This window comes from Schistocerca gregaria, chromosome 3, assembly GCF_023897955.1.
Source record: "Schistocerca gregaria isolate iqSchGreg1 chromosome 3, iqSchGreg1.2, whole genome shotgun sequence".
NCBI classification, from domain to species: Eukaryota; Metazoa; Arthropoda; class Insecta; order Orthoptera; family Acrididae; genus Schistocerca; species Schistocerca gregaria.
In genome coordinates, this window is record NC_064922.1 from 651,743,254 (window position 1) to 651,770,055 (window position 26,802).

Consider the following 26,802-nt stretch of genomic DNA (forward strand, 5'->3'; position numbering starts at 1 on the left):
AAAACACAACGTTCTTCATTTCAGTGACTGCTTCACAGCCTGTGCCATGTGGATCCTTCGCATCAACTGAACTGTGCAGGTGGGAACTCTACCTGCAATATATCCTACATTTCTGTAACCCTCCTGGCCTCAAACTTCACTAGTCATTGTTCTCACCCATCATTCCCTTCCCTGTTCCCATTCCAGCATTACACAGCACTCTATTCCACTGACACACTTGTTACTTCTCTCCTTTTCTGTAACCCCCCACCCTTCCTCCACTCTTTGTCCAAGCCCCCGTCTGCACCTAGCTGCTGTACCCTCTCTCCACCTCATCCTTGCATGCTTCCCAACAGCACTGACTGTCCCCCACCCTTACTCTGTTATACCTCCTCCTCCCCACTCCAGCCTCCTCCTTACCCACACCCAGTTGCCTCTCCCATCATGCACTGCTGCTGCTGCTCATGGTGTGGCTTCAGCTGCCACAGGCTGGGTCATGTGCGTGAGAGTTGTGCTTGCGTGAGTGTGTGTGTGTCATCTATTTTTGACAAATGCCTTGTTGGCTAAAAGCGTATTCTGTGGTAGTCTTTTTGTTGTGCCTATCTGCAACTCAGCATCTCCACTATATAGTGAGTAGCAACTGTTCTTTCCATAATATTAAAACAATTTATTTACTTTTTCTCCATCTGTCTCATTTCATTTGACTGCTCCTTATATTTATCGTAGTATCGTGCTTGAAGTTGCAATGAGCTCATGCCGTCACCACAAGTTTTCTGGTGTATGTGATCTTGATATAATATGTTAGTAGGATATGTAATGTAGCTTTTTCATTTCATCCACCTTAGCTGCTGTTGGACTGTCTTTGTACTTAAACCAACTGTGGATGATTATGGCCTTGGGAAAATCCGCACATCCAGTGTCCAGCCATCCTCCATTCCTTGGCTGGTTAGCTGGTCACCAATGCCTCTCACTCTGTGAACTGGCTTCTTATAATGTCACAGAGTCATAGAACTAATGGGTGTGATTTTTTTTAGTATTTAGAGCATTTGTAGAGGATAATTAAATGACCAGGAAAAAAAATTACAGAGAAATTAAAAATACCTGTAGTGCTCTCAGCAACCTAAACAGGGCTTTCCAAAAAAAATCATATGATGTGTCTAAAAAGGATAGATTATCAGTGTACATTACCAGTTTTTTTTTTTTATTATTTGTGACAGTTAGGCATGGACTTTTAACGTGAAAACCATCAAAATGCTCATTGAGCAATGGAGAGATGCATGTTGAAAATTACTAGGATAGACGGAAAAAAACTAGGAATAGACTGGAGATGAAGAATTAATCATAATTGCAATGAAAATGTAATGGGAATGGCTGAGACAGGTAGTCAGATTAATGTATGATAAATAGGCGAAATAAGTTCATTCCAAGAGAGAAGAAAATGCTGAGATGATGACCTAATGGAAGGCAGTGTTGATGACATTGAGATGTGATGGTGATGCATAGTGCTGAAGACTGTAACACACACAAAATTTAGAAAATCACTTTCTCTAGCACTGGATGTACAATGCCAGATGATGTTTCTACTACTGCTTCTTCTTCTTCTTCTTCTTCCTCCTCTCCTTCTTCTTCTTGTTCTGCTGATGCTGCTGTTTATGATGATTGTGAGTAAAAGAGTCAATCATTTCCACCACACCCAGTCAATACTTCTGCATCTATTACAATCTTTTATTGAGCTGTAACTTTAATTGGATTTCACAGTTCCGGTGGATTCAGTTTTCAAACAAAAATAACTAATACCCTGGCTCTGTAAGATTAATATCCAGAACCATTCAAAAATTTAAGAATATTTCTGAAACATGAGATTAAGTATGTAACTCCCAAACAGCAGTTCATTTTTTTATGTTCTTTACTACTTCAATGTGATTAAGAAACAGCAGTGTAACTGTGCTGAGAATAAAATAAATTTCATTACCCTACTCCATCATTATAAACCCATTTTTTCACTGCACCCTGATGTTTCTATTTCTTTTACTTGTAAGTTTTTTTATTGTGTCTGTTTGATGTTACTATTTTCTGGTTGGTCTAAGAAGATTTGTGCCAAAACAATATCAAGCTTTTCTTTCATGAAAATCTGCTTACTGCAGGTTGACCAAGTTTTCTTGTGTAGTTTTTGTTTGAATCGTGTTTATTGTTAGCATCTTAGTGCAGAAGCAGTTGGTAATAAGTGTATGCTAGTTTTTATGTCAGTGTGTATGCTTAACACAAGTACTGTTCTGTTATTAGCGTACAATCAGTGACTTCAGACAGAGCAGTGATGCAGGATCAGCATGTAAAGTGCCACCTGTTCTTAAGAACAACAAAAGAGGAAACACTGTCACAAGGTAACATTCTGATAATGAGTTTCTGTGTCATTGAATGCCTTGGTTGTTTGATAAAGTTACAGCTCTCATGCAACAAATTTAGTACCTGTAACATTTATTTAATTTGTGAACCAGATGGCAGATGATATAAGGCAGACTCTAACTTCAGTTTGTGTGTCACTTGTATTGTAGAAAGTAATTACTCCTGTGATGTAATTTGTGATGGTTGTCATTGTTGCTGTTGTTGTGGTCTTCATTCGGAAGACTGGTCTGATGCATCTCTCCACACCCATTTGAATATGCGTACTGTATTCATGCCTTGACTACCATCTACAATGTTTACCCCCAACACTTTCCTCCTTTACCAAATCATCTATTCCTTAATGCCTATCAACCAATACCTTCTTTTAGTTGAGTTTTTATGCACAGGTGATGCTATTTTGTTTCCTACACATTATATAATTTCCAAAGGTGTAAGTATAGCACTGTAAAATAATGAATTAAACTCTGGTGTGGAAACTATGACACCTGATTCTCTTAGTTTAACTACTTATGTATGAGCACTCTACTTAATCACTAAGAACAGCTTTTAAACCAAGTACATCTAAGTGCTATTTAGAGGTAAAATGTGTGATTCTGCCCATAGATGCATATAAAGGTTTTCAGAAAACTACTGAGTGTGTCACTTTTACTTCGATACATGTATGTCGGCAGTACTACAGACTTTGCTTGCTGAAGGAAAGTGATGGCCAGTAAGTATGTTTCATAGTTTATTAAATTTCCTATTGAATTTTCCTTGATACAATTTTGTTTAGGTGTCTAATAACCTTGATACGCTTATAATTTCCTACTTCATTTGTTGCATTCACTTCTTTCAGTTTCAAACATGCTTCTGCTCTTCCGTAAAGTATGACTGTTGCAGTTTATTGCTCATAACCTGTTATTCAGAGAAATGGCTTGTCATTTCTGTCGCATTAGTCTGTGGATACAAATCAATATCACACCTCAACAATTCAGCAGTTGCTAAAATTTTTATGGATACATATAACATGACTAGTGACTTGCTGTCTTGCAGTTTGAGTTCTTCGCTCACAATATCACTTCTGATTAATTATGGATCTTTGGATTTGTGTTATAGAGCTGAATGTGAAAAGAAAGTTTATGAAACTTTACTGAGGGATCTCTGGATAACAAAAATTAAGTTTATATTGGAGAAACAAAATGAAATAATTCAGAAAAGAAGGTATGTTCGTGGAAACTAATATCAGTCCCAGTAACAAATTATTCTGCTGAATCACAGAATTGTGAAATTGATGAACTAAAATCACTTTCTTACAGAAATACTGAATTACTCCAGCAGTGGAGGAAAGATACAGAAAAACTGAATCAAATAAATAGAATGCACCTTGAGAATTTTAAGAAACATGGTAAGGAAATAGCATCCAATTTTTGACCTCTGATGGTTTTTAATGGAGTGTGACTATGTTATGTAATTACTAAGAGAATAAACAAACATTTTATTCATATTCTTTATTGTTTCAGGACTCAAAATACCGTTTGATACAGACGAAGATTATATGAAGATACTCTCAAGATCAGACTTACAAAATTCACTGTCAAGAGGAAGAGCTATCAAGTCCTTGACTGTGCACCCAATGATAAAGTAAGGAAACTCAGAACAGATGAAATATATTTAGCTTAATGCCCTCATTCCTGCATTTGCAAGGAATGTCTCTTATAAAAATCAAATTAAATGTCATATACAACATGTAACAGCGAAGAACAGACACAAACATGCATACATACACTCCCTTTGTGACCAGTTGCCAAATCAGTGAGAACTTACATGGATTCAGAATAAGTAACAAAAAGAATAACAATTAGCAACAGTGATCCAAGCATCAGAATGGAAGTAGTGGGATAGTCACTTCATTGGTTCCTAACATGTGTATTCACGTTTAGCAAAGAAGATCAGAGCAGCATCTCCAATGTGCTACTTCCTAATGGCAATTTTAACCAAGCACCATCTCTTCATTCCATATTTTCATTTTAACAAAGGTGAACTAAGTGTCATCTGTTTTGCAGTAGTGATCCAAATCATTCAAGTGACATCACTGACAGTAACAAAACACTGCTTTGTTTTGTCCAGTATCAATGGGAATACAATTTATATGTGGTGTTTGTATGTTATGTTGACTATTTAAACCACCTCTAATTCACAACTCAACCTCACAAATTGTTAATGAATGATATCATACATGTATGACTTAGACCAAAATAATATTAAAATAAGGGAAACACAACCACTCACCTATAGTGGATAGCTGCTTGGAGCACAGAAATGAATAACAGCTAACAGCATTCACACTCACTTTTGAGCATCAGCTCTCATTCCAGTAATAGTACACACATTCACATAAAGTGTGTACTACTGATGGTAAAGGAGCAAGTGCCCAAAAGATAGGGTAAATACTGTTTTCTGTTGTGTGTTACTGTATGCCTTGTGTCAGCCACTGTAGATGACTGGTTGCCTTTCACTTGTTTAGCATACTGCTTTATCCAGGAATTTCCATTATTGTTTTACAGTGAAATAAAATTACTTACCTCACTATGGAATTCTGGTTCATTTTTTCTTTCCTCTTCAGCTGGATATCTTGCCATGTTCATGATTGTTTAATGTCAAAAGAATTTACATTCTCAGTCTGCAAATGTGAGAAAGTATGCCCTGATATTGCGATTGGAGAAACACAATGTAAAGAATTCAGGAAGTACAATTAACTACAACACAATGCTAAGACTGTTTATTACTTCTGTGGTAAAACAGGTGCCAATTAAACAGAAAAGAAATGCATTGTTTGCTAGGAACAAATTCTTAAGAGTGTACACAATTGCTGGTGTTGAGGTATGTTGTGATTCTTTTGTGCAGAAATTTCATATTACTCGTCAAAAAGTAAACACAGTACTACAAAACTTTACCTCTGATGATATTTCTGACATGAGATTGAAAGGTGGTCATAATAAGATTTATGATCAAAGGATTCAGGAAGTGGTAAACCAGATAAATAAAATTCCTAGATATAAATGCATTATTGTTGAAAAGTAATTGATGAGGAATATTTTCAAAGCCACATAACAATAGGAGAATACAAATTGGAAGTTAACAATCCAGTGAAGATGTCAAACTATGAAGCCATATTTTACAAATATTTCCCATAAAAGGGGCAGCTCTGAAAAAGGATACTTCTGACTGCTACAGTTTACTCCAAACAAAAATGCAATCAGAGAATAATTCAACTCAGAAAGCATCATTGCGTTTAGAAGTTAAAAATCATCTAAAAGCAGCTAGTGATGCTCAGAAAAAAATGAGATAAGAAAAGGGAAAAAGAGGTTAAAGGATTGAATTAATCAGCTTTGATCATGAGAAGACGTTGTCATTGCCAAGAATCCCAACCAAAATTTCATTGAAGTGTGTGTGTGTATAATTATGGAGTTCATTCTGATACAATTGGAAAAGGGTTTTGCTTTGTCTGGACCAAAGGTACTGCAAGTTGAGGTGCTCAAGAAGTAGGTTAGTGTCTCAAGAAATATACTGAGAGCATCTGAAGGAAAACATTACTAAACTAATTTTGTGAGCAGATTCATGTGATGGCCAAATACAAAACATCAAAATAACCTTGATTTTTGAAGGCTATTATGGAAACTCGTGCTTTTTTTCTTGCTTCAGTCTCTTTAAGGTTCCTGCCTCCTGTTCATGTATTTCTGCCAAATGATGCCTACATCAATGATGTTGAATGAGCTTTGAAAATTCAGCAAAGTTTGTATCTACCAAGTGTGTAGGCTATTTACATGTTGTGGAAACCTATAGGAAAAGAAATCATCTTGTTGTGACTATGGATTTTATTGGATGTTCTAAAATGGAGAACAACATTATGAACCTAAGGTTGACACTACAGGAAACAAAATTAATTGAATGCAAAAACTTGAAATAACATTGAAAAAGGAAGGTCCATTCAAGTTGTAGATGGAAAAAAAAACTATAATGGTGATGCCTATGTCACTGTTGGCCTACAGGAGAAATATCAGGGAAGATCTTCTAACTCAAACATTATGTGGACCCTTTGAAATATTGTGGTCTCAAGGGAATGATCTGAAGTCTATGTTGTGCTCAATACCCAGAAATGCCAAGCACTTTCATCATTCTCTTGTTGGAGATGATCAAGTCATCACTGACCTCAGAGGATATGACGGTGTAGTCCTTTTTGAAGAAGATGCACGATGATGCCAAAAAGGCTGAATAATGTACAAAACAGAACATTGGGTTGAATACATGTTTCATATTACCTCTCTCCATATTTTATTTGCTTTAGTATGAAACAAATAAACAGTGCTGAAAAATGTGTTACACTGGGCGTTGAAAAAAGAATGACCTGATTTTGGATGATAATAATTACAAACCACTAGATGTGCTGCCAAGGGAATATGTGTTACTCAAATGGGTACAGCCTAGAGTTTCAGAAAATGGGCATTAGATATCAGATAATGTGTCTTCTCATTTTGCAGGTAGTCAGAAGTAAGATGGCATCCACTCAACAAAAGATATTTTGTGTATTGCAGTTTGCAAAGAGTGAGCCAGCAATTTCAATCCAGTGTGCTTTTCACCATCATTTTGGCATTGATCGACCTGCCCGCACCCAAAAACATTTGTCATTGATATCACCAATTTGAAGCGACAGAATGCTTGTGCAAAGGTAAGAGTCCAGGTCAGCCTCTGACTTCTGATATCATGGTGGAAAGAATTCAGCAAATGTTCAAGTGGAGTCCACAGAAGTCTACTCACCATGCAAGCAGAGACTGTCGGGCAAGTGTTACGGCATCCTTTGGTCTATAAACCACACAGGTTCTCAATGACATTTTGCCTCAGTGCTGGATAAGGCACAAGGGACCCCAAGACACTGCCCTCCATTCGTGGCCTCCAAGATCACCAGACATGACGTCATGAGATTTTTTCCTTGTAGGGATATGTGCTTGTTATGACAAGATCAAGATGTCTACAATTTAGAGGAGAGAGTTAATATGAAACGTATTCGATCCAATGTTCTATTTTGCAAATTGTCAAATCTATCTATTTGCCATCGTTATACATCTTCTTCAAAAACTACTACACAATTAAACCCTATAGTGTCAGCAATGAGTTAATTATGTCCAACAAGAGAGTGATAAAAGTGCTTGGCATTACTGCAGATCAAGTGCAACATAGAATGGATCTTTCAAGTTGAGGTCAAGCTATAGATTTCCCTAAGACCACAATGGTTCAAAGAGTCCACAAAAGTTTTGAGTCTGTGACCCAACATGTCCATTGTATGGTGAGTAGCAATCTATCCTTTTCATATTATTGTGATTATTTTATCTGGGATTTTCCATGTTCTAAAATAGTGTACATAATTGACCAAATTTCCACAATTTTTGAAATGATAGCCACTACACACAATTTACAGTGAGAAAGTTTACAAATGGATCAGTATCTCAGTTTGTGATTTCAGAGCTTGGATGACTACTGCTAACTGCAGTCCAATTAGCAAAACATTTATAATAGTCAGTTTACCACAGAGTGCATTAGTTAACACTACTTATTAATATGGCTGTTCCATGCTGTTGACATTTATGTTTGTTTACAGTAGAATAAGAAATACATTGCACTTCAGTCAGGAAAGCAATCATTTTAAAAGTCCCTCACTGCTATAAAAATAATGTAGGGGCAAATTTATCTACTTGTATGAAAGTATGTATGATTGCACATTGAAGAAAATCCTGTTGCATCCGGAGGCAGACTGATTAACTTCTATATATTTATTCCACTGTAGCATTGTATTAACCCTCTACTACTTGTGGATTATCTTAGGGTTTTCTGCATTGTTGAGTTCTTTCTGAGTTACTTATTATTTCATACAGTCCTGAAGGAGAAAGATGTATAGCATTTTTTTTTCAACATTTCCACACACATGCACGTGGCTTTCTTTTTACTATTTTAAACTATTCTCCTATTCTCAAAACTGCATTTTTTGACTGAGAAACTATATATCAGGAGAAAATCAGCAAAATACAAAATGACAATTGCACCAAATATAAATTATAATAATGCAAAGAGGCACACAAAATATTATTAAAAACTAATGCTACAGTAATACTTATGAATGTCATTGCATTGAACCAAAAAGTGTTGAACAATGAATACCCCAAGATGTATTTGATATAAGAACATAAAAAGTGAATGTTTAATAGCAAGTAATGTTTTTAGCTCAAATGAGCCGCTCTTGGAGTGCATCAGCAACTATGAATGCATGAGACATTGCCTTAGTAAGCATCATATTTAAACATGCATGTTTTCCTAATGGCAGATATAATGGTTTTGAAGATAACAGAACTTCCTCAGATATTCTGGTTACTGTTGTTAATTACAATTACATACCCTGTCGACAAATTCCAGCAATGAGTAAAAATTAATTGAGGTACAGGCCTTCTTTTAAGATCACACAGGGGCCCATAACACTGATTAATTGCAGGTCCCTTATTCAGCAGTATGTTCTCATATTTTAGATGTGTTTTGTACTTAAACATAATGTGTGAATGTAATGTCCAAAAATTTATTTCACTAATGTAAGCACTTATTACAAATACCATGCTACTTGATTTTTGATCCTATGAGGAAGGTGCTATGCAGAAGAGCTGAGTTCAATTCCTGGTACTGCCAGGGAGGTTTTTGTGAGGGGGGATGTGAGGTGGAAATTGGTTCACTCAGCCTCTTGGTGCCAGGAGCATCTTGAGTGAGAAATGCTGGCCGCAATGTCTGGGAAACACAGTGGCTGGACGAGTGGTGTGGTGAACCCATTTCTCTCCATATTGCATCCAAGTAACACTATTGTTAAAAGGTTGACATTGCAGGTGGTCAGTACTGATTGACGCCTCATGGACAGTATAGAGATGATATCTGAGCAAGAGGCTGCACCCGGTGTGTGTGTGTGTGTGTGTGTGTGTGTGTGTGTGTGTGTGTGTGTGTGTATTTATATTTGATGAAGGCCTTACTGGCTGAAATCTTTATTTGTGACAGTCTTTTTGTTGTGCCTATCTGCAACTCATCATCTCTATTATATAGTGAGTACCATCTTTCGTTTTCATAATGCTGTTACATTCCATCCTGGTTTTTCCATTGTTTGATTTGTCAGCATAATAAACATTATTCAATAATTAAAACTATTGGTTACAGTTCACTCTTAGTAACTACATTCAAGTAACAAGGAAAAATCGCTGTTCACAAAAAATAAGTCTCTTATTAAAATTGGGATAAAATTTTTGGACTTCTACCTAATTAATGTAGGACTTTTTGCTACAGAAACTTGAGTTTATGGTTTAATTATAAGCCAACCAATAGCCCTATCACAAAATAAGTTACACAAATAGTTTTCCTGTTTTATTCTGCTTTAGGCAATATGGAGCAATTTGCTTTTGAAGTTCAATGCATATTCTTATATTAGTAAGTAAGGATTGTCCCATTTTCAGGGTCTTTGCTACAAACTGCTCAGTTTAAAAATATGTAGCTTGAAATGTGTTTGTCCAATGTTAATGAGATTTTAATAGGTTATAGGCACATTTATTGGTAGTGCAAATCTCAAGTCACAGAATTTTTCAGTCACCCTCAAAAAAGTTCTTACAATTTTTCTAAAGTAATGTTTTCTGAGCCCAGAATAAATACATGGTAGAAAGCATGGGTTTGTTTTGAAGATCTCTTTTGTGGTTGGAAAAAGCTGTGTGATACAGGTTTTATAAAGAGGGGTATTTAAGACTTGGTTCTGTGCATACTGGTCCTCACGATTAACAGTGTGCATAGCTGTGAAAATGTGTGTCTCATTGCCTTGAACCCTTAGACTGTTGGAAAAGGGTCTGCCTATGACTGGCAACATACCACCTGATTCTGCCACTGTGGCCACTGTTATTCCCATTGTCCAGCATGCGCAGAACCAGTCTTAAATATAACTTTTTAAAAAGTCTGAATCATGCTGTATGGCCACAAAGGTTGTAGCTTCTTACAACTACAAAAGAGATTTTCAAAACATACTTGTGCTTTCTGTTATATGTTTATCCTGGACTGAGAAAAGGTAACACTAGAAATATCATAAGAACTTTTTTTGGGTGATTGAGAAGTTCGATAACTTGCAATTTCCCCCACTAATATGTGTCCATAACCAATTAAAACTTCATTAACATCAGAAAAACACAGTTCAAGTTACGTTGTTTTGAAGTGAGCTGTTCATAGCAAAGGCACCAAAAACCAGACAATCCTTACTACAATGTAAAATAAAAAATATATATTGAACTTTCAAACCAAATTGCTCCATATAGTCTAATGCCGAATAAAACAAGAAAGATATTGATATAACTCATTTTTCGGTAGACCTATTGGTTTGCTTCTAATTAAAGCTTAATCTCGAGTCTCCATAGCAAAAATTCTGTTAGTAGATAGAATGTACACTGAAACAGCTTTTATTTTTGTTTGTTTTCATTGAGTGGTTACAGTAAGATGCTCTCTGTTCCTGTTTTTTACCACTGCTGAACTTACCAGTAAGCATAACTGACAATGGTCTGCTGTTGCAGGCACTGACTGGTACAGACTGTCTTGAAAATGATTATGAATTATTACATCTGATGTTAAAAACTAAAATCATTATATTATAAACTTATAAAATTGAGAACTTTTGATAAATCAGAGTTCCATGAAACACGCTAAAGTCCTGTGCCATGCAGTAAAATGTTGCACCGTACCAGATGGGAAATCTGGATCCAAATTATGCTTAGCAGTGGAAGCTGGAATGCTGCAGCATCCTCCAGAAGAAAATGAATACACTAGCTTATCTGAAAGGGGTAAACTATTAAAGCACACATGATATTGGACAAAAATATGTTGAAATGTATTAAACAAACTTACTGTAGAGGCTTACTGTGAAAAGTTGAGAGTGTTCGAGGTGGTAAAAATATGTAAAAATATTGGCACAGGTTTAATATTGATGCATTACTTGTCAATCAGTCTTCAGTTTCTACCGTTGAAATAGCTTCCAACTACTGTAGATGACAACTCATTTTTATTAGAATTTGGTTTACATAGAGTAGGAAGAGGGAGAGAAGGAAACATAGTAGGCGAATATGGATTGGAGGTAAGAAATGAAAGAGGAAGCTGTCTGGTAGAATTTTGCACAGAGCACAACGTAATCATAGGTGACACTTGGTTCAAGAATCATAAAAGAAGGCTGTATACATGGAAGAACCCTGGAGATACTAAAAGGTATCAGATAGATTATATAATGGTAAGACAGAGATTTAGGAACCAGGTTTTAAATTGTAAGACATTTCCAGGGGCAGATGTGGACTCTGACCACAATCTGTTGGTTATGACCTGTAGATTAAAACTGAGGGGTAAGATAGATACTGCCTACAGGAAAATTAAAGAGACCTTTGGAGAAAAGAGGACCACTTGTATGAATATTAAGAGCTCAGATGGAAACCCAGTTCTAACCAAAGAAGGGAAAGCAGAAAGGTGGAAGGAGTATATAGAGGGTCTATACAAGGGCGATGTACTTGAGGACAATATTATGGAAATGGAAGAGGATGTAGATGAAGATGAAATGGGAGATAAGATACTGCGTGAAGAGTTTGACAGAGCACTGAAAGGCCTGAGTCGAAACAAGGCCCTGGGAGTAGACAACATTCCATTAGAATTACTGATGGCCTTGGGAGAGCCAGTCCTGACAAAACTCTACCATCTGGTGAGCAAGATGTATGAGAGGGGCGAAATACCCTCAGACTTCAAGAAGAATATAATAATTCCAATCCCAAAGAAAGCAGGTGTTGACAGATGTGAAAATTACCGAACTATCAGTTTAATAAGACACAGCTGCAAAATACTAACGCGAATTCTTTACAGACGAATGGAAAAACTGATAGAAGTCGACTTCGGGGAAGAGCAGCTTGGATTCCGTAAAAATGTTGGAATACGTGAGACAATACTGACCTTACACCTTATCTTAGAAGAAAGATTAAGGAAAGGCAAACCTACGTTTCTAGCATCTGTAGACTTAGAGAAAGCTTTTGACAATGTTGACTAGAATACTCTCTTTCAGATTCTAAAGGTGGCAGGGGTAAAATACAGGGATCGAAAGGCTATTTACAGTTTGTGCAGAAACCAGATGGAAGAGTCGATGGGCATGAAAGGGAAGTAGTGCTTGAGAAAGGAGTGAGACAGGGTTGTAGCCTCTCCCTGATGTTATGCAACCTGTATTTTGAACAAGCAGTAAAGGAAACAAAAGAAAATTTCGGAGTAGGTATTATAAAATCCATGGAGAAGAAACAAAAACTTTGAGGTTCACTGATGACATTGTAATTCCGTCAGAGACAGCAAAGCACTTGGAAGAGCAGTTGAACGGAATGGACAGTGTCTTGAAAGGAGGGTATAAGATGAACATCAACAAAAGTAAAATGAGGATAATGGAATGTAGTCGAATTAAGTCGGGTGATGCTGAGGGAATTAGATTAGGAAATGAGACACTTAAAGTAGTAAAGGAGTTTTGCTATTTGGGGAGCAAAGTAACTGATGATGGTCGAAGTAGAGAGGATATAAAAATTTAGACTGGCAATGGCAAGGAAAGCGTTTCTGAAGAAGAGAAATTTGTTAACATCGAGTATAGATTTAAGTGTAACGAAATCGTTTCTGAAAGTATTTGTATGGAGTGTAGCCATGTATGGAAGTGAAACGTGGACGATAAATAGTTTAGACAAGAAGAGAACATAAGCTTTCGAAATGTGGTGCTACAGAAGAATGCTGAAAATTAGATGGGTAGATCACAAAACTAATGAGGAGGTATTGAATAGAGTTGAGGAGAAGAGGGTTTTGTGGCACAACTTGACTAGAAGAAGGGATCGATTGGTAGGACATGTTCTGAGACATCGAGGGATCACCAATTTAGTATTGGAGGGCAGCGTGGAGGGTAAAAATCGAAGAGGGAGACCGAGAGATGAATACACTAAGCAGATTCAGAAGGATGTAGGTGTCAGTAGGTACTGAGAGATGAAGCAGCTTGCACAGGATAGAGTAGCATGGAGAGCTGCACGAAACCAGTCTCAGGACTGAAGACCACAACAGTCGATGTGGCGATGGAAGCTCCTTACCACATTTGCTGTAATGTAAAGGCATCTGCTGGTAAACTCCCACCACCACCTTCCAGACAAGGAGTATCTCAAACAAATAATATGATACAAAACAAAAATTTCCACTTCTACAGAATAACATTGTTTTGTAACAAGGGATTCTTATGAATAGCGTGTAGGCCAACAAAAGATATTTGTTAGGAGTGAAAATGTAGTTTAGGTGGTTGTTAAGTGTAGAAAGTCCCACTGTGCATCTCTGGTTTTATGTACATGCAGTTGAAGTGTAAGGTGTAAGTCACATCAGCTCAGGATATCAGCAAGGCACAATGGCGAATAAACTTCTTCACTTGCTGTGGTGGATCGCTTGTTCTTTATGTGTCATGGTTTGGCAATGCCTTGGAGGTTAAGGAACAAAAAGATCCATGCTAGAAAGTAAACAATCTTAAACAACTGAAAAATCATTGTAGGAACTCTCAGTTGCTAATGTCAAAGCAATGCATACACTGAAGCACCAAAGAAACTGGTATAGGCATGTGTATTCAAATAAAGAGGTATGTAAGCAGGCAGAATACGGTGCTGTGGTCAGCAGTGCCTATATAAGGCAATAAGTGTCTGGTGCAGTTGTTAGACTGGTTACTGCTGCTGCAGTGGCAGTTTATCAAGATTTAAGTGAGCTTGAATATGGTGTTATAGTCGGTGTATGAGCATTGGAACACAGCATTTCTGAGGCAGCGATTAAGTGGGGATTTTCCCGTGCGACCATTTCACCAGTCTCACATTTCACAAGTCTACTGTGAATATCAGAAATCTGGTAAAACATAAGAACTCCAACCTTGCTGTGGCTGGAAAAAGACCCTGCAAGAACAGGACCAATGACGACTGAAGGGAATTGTTCAACATGACAGAAGTGCAACCCTTCCACAAACTGCTGCAGATTTCAATGCTGGGCCATCAACAAGTGTCATCGTATGAACCATTCAATGAAACTTAAGCAATATGGGCTTTCAGCACCGAAGGCCCACTCATGTACCCTTGATGACTGCATGACACAAAACTTTACACCTTACCTGGGTCCGTCAATGCCAACATTGGACTGTTGATGGTTGGAAACATGTCTGGTTAAATTAGTCTCGTTCCATATTGTATTCAGCAGATGTATGTATAGATATGGAGGCAGCCTCATGAATCCATGGATCCTGCAAGTCAGCAGGGGCCTTTCAAGCTGTGGAGGATCTGTAATGGTGTGGGACACATGCAGCTGGAGTGACATGGTACCCTAATACATCTAGATAGGACTCTGACAGGTGACATGTACGTAAGCATCCTGTCTGATGCATGTCCATTGTGCATTCCGACAGATTTGGGCAGTTCCAGCAGGACAATGTGACACCCCAAACATCCAAAATTGCTACAGAGTGGCTCCAGGAACACTCTTCTGAGTTTAAACACTTCCATTGGTGACCAAAATCCCCAGACATGAAAATTATTGAGCATATCTGGGATACCTTGCAATGTGCTGTTCAGAAGAGGTCTCCACCCCCTCATACTCTTACAGATTTATGGATAGCCCTGCAGGATTAATGGGGTCATCCAGCACCCACACATAGCAACAAGGTGAGGATATCCAATGGCATAGAACCATGGCACTACATAACAAGATGACAAAAGTAAATAACTTCAAGATTTTTGGCAACTAGAAAGTATTTAACACACACACACACACACACACACACACACACACACACACACACACCGGCGCGCGCGCGGAGTTATAAATTCACCATGTAAACACTGAGGTGACAAGTCATGGGATAGCAATATGCTTAGATACAGATGGCGGTAGTGTCACATACACAGGGTACAAAATGGCAGTGCATAAGTGAAGTTGTTCTTTGTGCTCTGATGATTCAAGTGAAATGGTTTCCAAAATTATTACGGCCCAACGATAGGAATTAACTGACTTTGAACATGGTGTGGTCGTTGGAGCTAGATGCAAAGAACATTCCATTTCGGAAATCGTTAGGCAGTTCAATATTCCAAGCTCAGCAGTGTCAAGAGTGTACTGAGAATGTCAAATTCCAGGCATTACCTCTCCCTGCAGGCAACACAGTGGCTGACGTCCTTTATTTAACGACCAAGAGCAGTGGTGTTTTCAGTGTTAACAGGCAAGCAATTCTGCATTAAATAACCACTGAAATCAATGTGGGACATACAATGAACATATATATATTTGGACAAAGTGAGAAAACTTGCCATTAATGGGCTATGGCAGCAGACAACTAATGTGAGTGCTTTGCTAACAGATCACCACCACCTCCACTGCCCCTCGTGGGCTCTTGACCACTTCATTTGGACCCTATATGACTGGAAAACTGTTACCTGGTCAGATGAGTTCCAATTTCAGTTGGTAAGAGCTAATAGTAGGTTTTGAGTGTGGCAAACACCCCACAAAGCCATAGGTCCAAGATGTCAGCAAGGCACTGTGCAAGCTGGTGGTGGCTTCATATTGGTGTGGGCTATGTTTACATGGAATGGACTGGATCTTCTAGTCCAGCTGAGCCGATCACAGATTGGAAATGGTTATGTTCAGGTGCTTGGAGACCATTTGCATTCATGGACTTCATGTTCCAAAAGAAGAATGTCAATGGACTACAACTACTCAAGACTGGTTTGAAGAAAATTCTGGACAGCTTGAGAGAATTATTTGGCTGCCTAGATCACCCAAAATGAATTGTATCAAACATTTATGGTACATAATTGATAGGTCAGGTTGTGCACGAAATTCTGCACTGGAAACACTTCTGCAGTTATGGACGACTATGTATGCAGCATGGCTCAGTATGTTTGCAGGGGGCTTCCAACAACTTGTTGGGTCCATGGCACATCAAGCTGCTGCACTACACTGGGCAAAAGGAGGACCATCATGATATTAGGAGGTATCCCATGACTTTTGTCATCTAAATGCATAAAAATGATGCTCGACTTATTTAAACCACCAATATTCATTTATATATGAAGTCAAAACTATACAAAACTTCACACTTCTGACACATAATGGGAAAATCCTGAATCTAATTCAGCAAAAATTCTATACCTCCACAAAGTCAAAATTAGTGACAACAATGTGAGGCCAAATTGCAAAAACAGCGCTAATTGAGCTAGGTTATCACTCACTATAATTCAAAGAATATCTTTCAGACCTTGGGAGTATTCTAAATGTCTGGCTGTTTCACTGAGCTCCCCACATCATCTGGTAAGAGAATACATTGACACTGACTTTTGATAAGTTTTATTTATTAGGTAATCATTATAATAATGCACTGCAAGCATTAGTGGAACAGAACTTTTAAATAAAACTGCTGTGCCAGTACATAATATGCAGCAAATACGCTTCTCGGGTTTGCTGCCGGATCCTATTGTGTAACTCACACAATATTTCCTCGATGCAACTGCTCAACATCGTCAGGTGGTAGTAGCTGCTGCTGTCACTGCTGCAATAATAATTGCGTGGCAGCGGTGCAATTTATCATGATGGGAGCAGGCAATACATCTGCTTACCAATGACCAGTATTTTGAATAGGTGGACGGTGTCGCCATGGGAAGTTCTCTGTCTGCCATGGTGGCCAACTATTTTATGGAAGACTTTGAGGAAAAAGCACTGCAGTCGACAAGTCTCAAACCTTCTTGTTTTCGGCGGTATGTAGACGATACTTTTGTGGTGTGACCCCACAGAGCAGAGACATTACCCGTGTTTCTCTGACATCTGAATTCGCTCCATCCCAATATACAGTTCACTGTTGTTGTTGTGGTCTTCAGTCCTGAAACTGGTTTGATGCAGCTCTCCATGCTACTCTATCCTGTGCAAGCTTCTTCATCTCCCAGTACCTACTGCAACCTACATCCTTCTGAATCTGCTTAGTGTAGTCATCTCTTGGTCTCCCTCTATGAGTTTTACCCTCCACGCTGCCCTCCAATACTAAATTGGTGATCCCTTGATGCCTCAGAACATGTCCTACCAACCGATCCCTTCTTCTGGTCAAGTTGTGCCACAAACTTCTCTTCTCACCAATCCGATTCAATACTTCCTCATTAGTTATGTGATCTACCCATCAAATCTACAGCATTCTTCTGTAGCACCACATTTCGAAAGCTTCTATTCTTTTCTTGTCCAAATTATTTATCGTCCATGATTCACTTCCATACATGGCTACACTCCATACAAATACTTTCAGAAATGACTTCCTGACACTTAAATCTATACTCTATGTTAACAAACTTCTCTTCTTCAGAAACGCTTTTCTTGCCATTGCCAGTCTACATTTTATATCCTCTCTACTTCGACCATCATCAGTTATTTTGCTCCCCAAATAGCAAAACTCCTTTACTACTTTAAGTGTCTCACTTCCTAATCTAATTCCCTCAGAATCACCCGACTTAATTCGACTACATTCCATTATCCTCGTTTTGCTTTTGTTGATGGTCATCTTATATCCTCCTTTCAAGACACTGTCCATTCCGTTCAACTGCTCTTCCAAGTCCTTTGCTGTCTCTGACAGAATTACCATGTCATCGGCGAACCTCAAAGTTTTTATTTCTTCTCCATGGACTTTAATACCTACTCCGAATTTTTCTTTTGTTTCCTTCACTGCTTGCTCAATAAACAGACTGAATAACATCGGGGATAGACTACAGCCCTGTCTCACTCCCTACCCCACCACTGCTTCCCTTTTTATGTCCCTCGACTCTTAAAACTGCCATCTGGTTTCTGTACAAATTGTAAATAGCCTTTCGCTCCCTGTAGTTTACCCCTGCCACCTGCAGAATTTTAAAGAGAGTATTCCAGTCAACATTGTCAGAAGCTTTCTCTAAGTCTACAAATTCTAGAAATGTAGGTTTGCCCTTCCTTAATCTAGCTTCTAAGATAAGTCATAGGGTCAGTATTGCCTCACATGTTCCAACATTTCTACGGAATCCAAACTGATCTTCCCCGAGGTCGGCTTCTACTAGCTTTTCCATTTGTCTGTAAAGAACTCGCGTTAGTATTTTGCAGCTGTGACTTATTAAACTGATAGTTCGGTAATTTTCACATCTGTCAACACCTGCTTTCTTTGGGATTGGAATTATTATATTCTTCTTGAAGTCTGGGGGTACTTCGCCTGTCTCATACATCTTGCTCACCAGATGGTAGAGTTTTGACAGGACTGGCTCTCCCAAGGCCGTCAGTAGTTCCAATGGAATGTTGTCTACTCCAGGGGCCTTGTTTCGACTCTGTGCTCTGTCAAACTCTTCACGCAGTATCTTATCTCCCATTTCATCTTCATCAACATCCTCTTCCATTTCCATAATATTGTCCTCAAGTACATCGCCCTTGTATAGACCCTCTATATACTCCTTCCACCTTTCTGCTTTCCCTTCTTTGGTTAGAACTGGGTTTCCATCTGAGCTCTTAATATTCATACAAGTGGTCCTCTTTTCTCCAAAGGTCTCTTTAATTTTCCTGTAGGCAGTATCTATCTTACCCCTAGTGAGATAAGCCTGTCGATGTCATTTTTGAGACGTTTGTATTCCTTTTTGCCTGCTTCATTTACTGCATTTTTATATTTTCTCCTTTCATCAATTAAATTCAATATTTCTTCTGTTACCCAAGGATTTCTACTAGCCCTTGTCTTTTTACCTACTTGATCCTCTGCTGCCTTCACTACTTCATCCCTCAAAGCTACCCATTCTTCTTCTGTTGTATTTCTTTCTTCCATTCCTGTCAATTGCTCCCTTATGCCCTCCTTGAAACTCCATACAACCACTGGTTCTTTTAGTTTATCCAGGTCCCATCTCCTTAAATTCCCACCTTTTTGCAGTTTCTTCAGTTTTAATCTACAGGTCATAACCAACAGATTGTGGTCAGAGTCCACATCTGCCCCTGGAAATGTCTTACAATTTAAAACCTGATTCCTAAATCTCTGTCTTACCATTATATAATCTATCTGATACCTTTTAGTATCTCCAGGGTTCTTCCATGTATACAGCCTTCTTTTATGATTCTTGAACCAAGTGTTACCTATGATTACGTTGTGCTCTGTGCAAAATTCTACCAGGCGGCTTCCTCTTTCATTTCTTTGCCCCAGTCCATATTCACCTACTACGTTTCCTTCTCTCCCTTTTCCTACTACTGAATTCCAGTCACCCATGACTATTAAATTTTCGTCACCCTTCACTATCTGAATAATTTCTTTTATTTGATCATACATTTCTTCAATTTCTTCGTCATCTGCAGCGCTAGTTGGCATATAAACTTGTACTACTGTAGTAGGTGTGGGCTTCGTATCTATCTTGGCCACAATAATGCGTTCACTATGTTGTTTGTAGTAGCTTACCCGCATTCCCATTTTCCTATTCATTATTAAACCTACTCCTGCATTACCCCTATTTGATTTTGTGTTTATAACCCTGTAGTCACCTGACCAGAAGTCTTGTTCCTCCTGCCACCGAATTTCACTAATTCCCACTATATCTAACTTTAACCTATCCATTTCCCTTTTTAAATTTTCTAACCTACCTGCCCGATTAAGGGATCTGACATTCCACGCTCCGACCCGTAGAACGCCAGTTTTCTTTCTCCTGATAACGACATCCTCTTGAGTAGTCCCCACCCGGAGATCCGAATGGGGGACTATTTTACCTCCGGAATATTTTACCCAAGAGGATGCCATCATCATTTAATCATACAGTAAGGCTGCATGCCCTCGGGAAAAATTACGGCCGTAGTTTCCCCTCGCTTTCAGCCGTTCGCAGTACCAACACAGCAAGGCCGTTTTGGTTATTGTTACAAGGCCAGATCAGTCAATCATCCAGACTGTTGCCCCTGCAACTACTGAAAAGGCTGCTGCCCCTCTTCAGGAACCACATGTTTGTCTGGCCTCTCAACAGATACCCCTCCGTTGTGGTTGCACCTACGGTACGGCTATCTGTATCGCTAAGGCACGCAAGCCTCCCCACCAGCGGCAAGGTCCATGGTTCATGGGGGGGAGGACAGTTCACTATGGAAGTGGAAAATGATGGCATCTTACCAATCCTGGACATCTTAGTCAGAAGAAGAGCTGATGGTACACTGGGACACAGCGTCTATCGCAGATCAACTCATACAGACCTATATTTGCAGGCCACAAGTTACCATCATCCTGCGCAACGCGGTAGTGTACTATGCTCTTTGGTGCATAGAGCACATGTAGTCTCAGATGCCGACAGTCTACCTGGTGAACTACAACACTTGAGAACGGTATTCCAACAGAATGGCTATTCCGATAGGCAGATACACCATGCATTCCATGCCAAGCAAACTCAAAGCAGGGATGTAAATGAAGATATGGAGGCACCCACTGCAACAGCATTCTTGCCCTATTTTGGCAGCATATCTTTGAGAATAGAAAGAATCCTCAAGAAGCACAACATCAAGTGTGTTTTTCGTCCACCAGCAAAATTGAGGAATTTATTGTGCTCGGTCAAAGACGACCTTGACCTTAGGAAACATGTAGTGTATAAAATCCCATGCCAATGTGGAAAATCTTATATTGGACAGACCATCGTCATACATGCCTGGGGCAACCTGATAAATCAGCGGTAGCGGAGCATTGCCTGGACATGGGACATCATATGCTTTACAGACAGACAGAAATTTTATCCCCAGTATCATCTTCCTGGAACTGGGTTGTTAAGGAGGCCATACATATCCACACAGCGGACAATCTTATCAACAGGGATGCAGGTCTTCAGATAAGTGTTGCCTGGAATCCAGCACTGACTGCCATTAAATCAAAAACAGGGAAAACAAGAACTTCTGAATCATCAAGTGACGCAACGTGTGACTGACATTTAGTTGAGATTTTAACTGCAGGAGCGTCCAGCAGCACAGTCATTGCCCATAGCGCACGCGCGAATGTCCTTTCTGTGGCTCCCAGGAGGGGGCATCAGGTGCATCGCCTATCTCCAACCTCCAACTACGTGCGTCTTCCCGTGCGCGTGTATTGCCTGCTCCCATCATGAATAATTCCGACACTGCTGTGCGATTATTATCAGTCGCGCCTTGCAGCAGTGACAGCAGCAGCTACCACCACTTGATGATGCCGAGCAGCTGCATTGAGGAGATATTGTGCAAGTTACACAATACGATACTTCGGCAAACCCGAGAAGCATATTTGCAACAAATCCGTTGGGAAAACATGAAAAGTCACACATAATATACAGTTTTAACTTAGAATTTTGTCGATATATTCTTCGAACGTTGGAAGATATAGTTAATTTTTGTGTCAATGATTTATTGTCTCTATTGATCTAAAAATCCTGACAGTTTTATTATTTTGAATCCAATACTATTAATGATTCTCAGCCACATATGTAATAGCTCTTTGGAGCAGGATGTTTTCCCCGATAGACCGAAATATGCCATTGTAAAACCATTGCATAAAAAGGGGGATACGTCGGATTTCAACAACTATCGCCCAATCACTCTTCTGACAGCTCTATCAAAAATTTTTGAGAAAGTAATGTATTCAAGAGTAGCCTCCCATATTTGTAAAAATAAAGTACTAACAAAATGTCAGTTTGGTTTTCAGAAAGGCAAAGGCTTTTCAACAGAACATGCTATATACACTTTCACTGATCAAATATTAAATACTCTGAATAACCGGACATCACCCGTTGGTATTTTTTGTGATCTCTCAAAGGCCTTTGATTGTGTAAATCCTGGAATTCTTTTAGATAAGCTAAATCATTATGGTTTGAGGGGGGCAGTGCACAAATGGTTTAATTCATACTTAACTGGAAGAATGCAGAAAGTTGAAATAAGTGGTTCATGTAATGTTAAAACAACAACTGATTTCTCAAACTGGGGGGGCTATCAAGTACGGGGTACCACAGGGTTCAGTCTTAGGTCCTTTATTGTTCTTGATATACATTAATGACTTACCATTCCACATTGATGAAGATGCAAAGTTAGTTCTTTTTGCTGGTGATACAAGTATAGTAATAACATCTAAAAACCAAGAACTAAGTGATGTAATTGTAAATGATGGTTTTCACAAAATTATTAAGTGGTTCTCAGCAAACGGACTCTCTTTAAATTTTGATAAAACACAGTATATACAGTTCCGTACAGTAAATGGCACAACTCCAGTAATAAATATAGACTTTGAACAGAAGTCTGTAGCTAAGGTAGAATTTTCAAAATTTTTAAGTGTATCCATTGTTGAGAGGTTAAACTGGAAGCAACACATTGATGGTCTGCTGAAACGTCTGAGTTCGGCTACGTATGCTATTAGGGTTATTGGAAATTTTGGTGATAAGAATCTCAGTAAATTAGCTTCCTATGCCTACTTTCATTCACTGCTTTCGTATGGCATCATATTCTGGGGTAATTCATCATTGAGTAGAAAAGTATTCATTGCCCAAAAACGTGTAATCAGAATAATTGCTGGAGCCCACCCACGGTCATCCTGCAGACATGTATTTAAGGATCTAGGGATACTCAAAGTAACCTCACAGTATATATATTCACTTATGAAATTTGTTGTTAATAATCCAACCCAGTTCAAAAGTAATAGCAGTGTGAATAGCTAAACACTAGGAGAAAGGATGATCTTCACTATGCAGGGTTAAGTCTGACTTTGGCACAGAAAGGGGTAAATTATGCTGCCACAAAAGTCTTTGGTCACCTACCAAACAGCATCAGAAGCCTGACAGATAGTCAACCAACACTTAAAAATAAATTAAAAGAATTTCTAGATGACAACTCCTTCTACTCATTGGCTGAATTTTTAGATACAAATTAAGGGAGGGGAAGGAAAACAAATAAATAGTTTTAACTTAAACATTAGTGTCATGCAATATTTTGTGTAATGTAATATCTTTTACAGACATCTTTTATTAACCTGACACGTTCCACATCATTACGAAGTGTCGTATTCATGATCTATGGAACAAATATTAAATCTAATCTAATCTAATCCGGAAAATAACTGGGCAGTGCATTTGGAGACCTTCATTTTTACAATGCAGTTTATATCTTAGGAGCAGTTACTCTTCAATATTTTTCTTCATGCCTGGTAGCTCGCTCTCCTCCAATGTGCTGACTGGCAGCTGAGGTTATTTACCTTCTGGTTACCAGACTCCCGTGACAAATCATGAGCTGCTAACTACTTTATTGTCATTCATTCACTCACTTAGTCACATATAATGTCCAGTGTATATTGTCATCAGTGTGTAAAATGCAGTGTCTTTTAGTTACATATTATTCATAAGTGCATTCAATTCTTAGCTATGGCATTCTTTTTTGGGGAACGAATGCACAAAATATGTACTCAATTTTCAAACTCCAGAAAAGAGCCATAAGAATAATAACCAAAAATACTAGTCAAGCTCATTGTAAAGATCTGTTCAAAACACTGGGGATATTAACTGCTCCATGTGAATACATTTACCAGTCAGTTATACACATAAAAAATAATATTTGTAATTACTGCACAAACAGCTCTGTCCATGACCATGCAACAAGAGATAGACTCAACTTACATTTACCAAGAAAAAATAAACATAAAACTCAAAACAGCATTTTCTACCAAGGAATAAAACTGTACAATAAATTACTAAAAGAGATGAAACAAATTGCAGAAATACACTTATTTAAAAAGGCAGCAAAAAAGTTCCCGTTATGGAATACATTTTATACATTGAAGGATTACTTAGCTACAACAGAGTAAGGGTTTGATAAAACAAATGTTATAAAAATAAATAAATAATAATAATAATTATTATTATTATTATTATTGTTATTAGTATAAAATATCCAACATTCCACATAACACTCTCACTTTGCTTTTTTCCTTCTAGAAATACTTACCCCAAGCTATGCATAGAACAATAATAGCACCTCTTCCTCTTTCTGAGCTCTACATCTCACTCCTTATGGAGGGATGCTGACTCAATTTTTCAGGATAGCAAATGGGAAGTTGCGGTACAGAAAATGGCCCAGAGATCATGTGTGTGTGTGTGTGTGTGTGTGTGTGTGTGTGTGTGTGTGTGTTTGTAGTGAGTGAAGTGTTATGAAACAATTTGTGTATAGTGTGTGCAGTGACTGATAGGTGAAATATGAGTGAACAGTGCGGCATTACATTATTTAAGAAGTTATTTGTAAAAAAAAAGTATTGTACACCAGGAGTAAATGTAATGATTGTCTCTTACTAGAAATCTGTAAATATATGTGTATACAAATTAGCTTATTTTAAATTGATCTAAATTTGTAAATGCTTTGACATGTCCTATATCCTTGTAAAAAGAGATCTACGGACGAATAAAGCTGCTGCTGGGAATGAGATGAATTAAACATTAATTGGCATCGCTGTAAGATACCTCTGTAAGGTGCGTTAGCAAGAGCTGCCTCTGATGAAAAGGATATGACTTTAAATTTTCCACCTGACTGTGATTATTGTGGGAGTGCTTCTATACATTGCCAGAAAGCTGTTGATGACTCCCTGGGATGATGACGGTGTCACTGCTTTCCTCATCTGTGTTGAAGATTTTGACCAACTGCTGCTCCTCTGAATTTGATTGGGGGGGGGGGGTTAAGAAGTGGCAGTGGTCAGATGTTTTTTCATTGGCAGAACAGATGAAACAGAGATGAAGTGAATTGAGGATGGTTGGCTGTATAGTGGGGGAGCACCTTCAGTTGTGAAGATACTCACAAGGGCACAGTTGGTAGTATCTGCTATTTTTGTAGGCATCCATGCCACATAAGGAAAATTTGAGAGCACATCAAATACCAGCAATCATAGTATTTCCTAAAATTGTTCAGTGAAGTCAACATGCACCCTCTTCCAGGGCTGATATGGGATTGGCCAAAGGGAAAATCAGTGGGATCAGGTCACCCAACTTTGCTTATGAGACAGCCCCCAGTGCAATCTGCGAAGGAGCTAGAGGCTGCGGAGCAGATTTTGGCTGGAATAATGGCATGGCTTCTGCCTCCGTGATAGCTTGCATTGGAATGGTTTTTGTGTTATTCAGACAGTGAGACAAGAAGAAAAATATTTGAACTGCTGGGTCAATGCTGTTTGGCTGCTATGGCTATTCCCAGTGTACTGGCTACAGTACCTTACAAAGTAGTGGGTCGTGCTTTATGGCTGCGGCTACTTCATGAGCAATTACAAGAAATTCATTAAGGGTACTTTACATGGTGTATCAGAGGCAAAACACAATGCCTCATGCATATTGAAGTAGGTGCCCAGTGAGACAGATCATCAATCTTTGCCTGTTCGGTGGTGGGATGATAAAATATATCATAATTATGATTACTCAAAAATACTGGTCACCACTGTAGTTGTTGCACCATTTCATCTGGGAGCTTGTTACAGTGGTTGAAAAGTGAGATCAGCAACTCATGGTATGTTGGCAGATGGATTTTTGTGCCATACAGAAATACTTAAAAATTGTTGATACCATAGATTCTTATAAGTGCCTTCTTTTGAATCTGATAATATTTCATCTGTGCCACCATAAATTTTTTAACAGCAAATATTATTGGATATTCTGTGCAGTCATAAAGTTTGAGGGACATCAGCCATTGATACCATATTGAGAAGAAGCTCACTAAAGTTAGATAGATGCCTGGCACGAAGATTGCCAGGAGGGGATCAGATTTAAGATATTTTTTCGTGTGACAAAATCCTGCTGCAGACATTGTACCACTTAAATTTTATGGCTTTATTACTGAGTCTGTTTATAAGATATGCAATTTGAGATGATTTAGATACAAATTACTATAAAAATTTACATCCCCCCCCCCCCCCAAAAAAAATTGATGTACTCTCAGATTTTTCGGTGCAGGTTACTTAATTATAGCTCTTTTTGTGGTCCTATGTATGCTTAAGACTGTCCTTCCTCAGAATGTGACATAGATATTTAATGCTTGGCTAAAAACTGTACTTATCAAGTCTATAACAAACAATTTTCTTCTTAATGCATAAATAGTTATTGAACGCTTAGCATGTATTGCTCCCATGCTCCTTTCATCTGAGTAATATTATCCAGGTAATTTGGATAGTTAGGAATACCTTCTGTTCACTTTTCTAAGTAGCACTGAAATATGGGTGGCTCATTAGCCACACCAAAAGGTACATGGTACACGGACAGCATGAGATGTATAGAGCACCATGATCTGTTGCCATATCTCTGCTCATTGTATTACAACTGTACATATGCATCTGCAGGTTCAATCTTAGAATAATATTTA

At 38.4% G+C, this 26,802-nt stretch overlaps 1 protein-coding gene across 1 annotated transcript in view; it reads left to right on the forward strand.

Annotated features, from left to right (window-relative positions):
- Positions 1-26,802, forward strand: part of LOC126356103 (E3 ubiquitin-protein ligase LRSAM1-like) — a 147,120-nt gene that overhangs the window by 80,202 nt on the left and 40,116 nt on the right. Inside the window, exons 4-7 of the mRNA XM_050006803.1 lie at positions 2,263-2,360; positions 3,478-3,582; positions 3,678-3,766; positions 3,882-4,002. Coding sequence (XP_049862760.1) covers positions 2,263-2,360; positions 3,478-3,582; positions 3,678-3,766; positions 3,882-4,002 — 413 coding nt within the window. The remainder of the gene's footprint in view (positions 1-2,262; positions 2,361-3,477; positions 3,583-3,677; positions 3,767-3,881; positions 4,003-26,802) is intronic.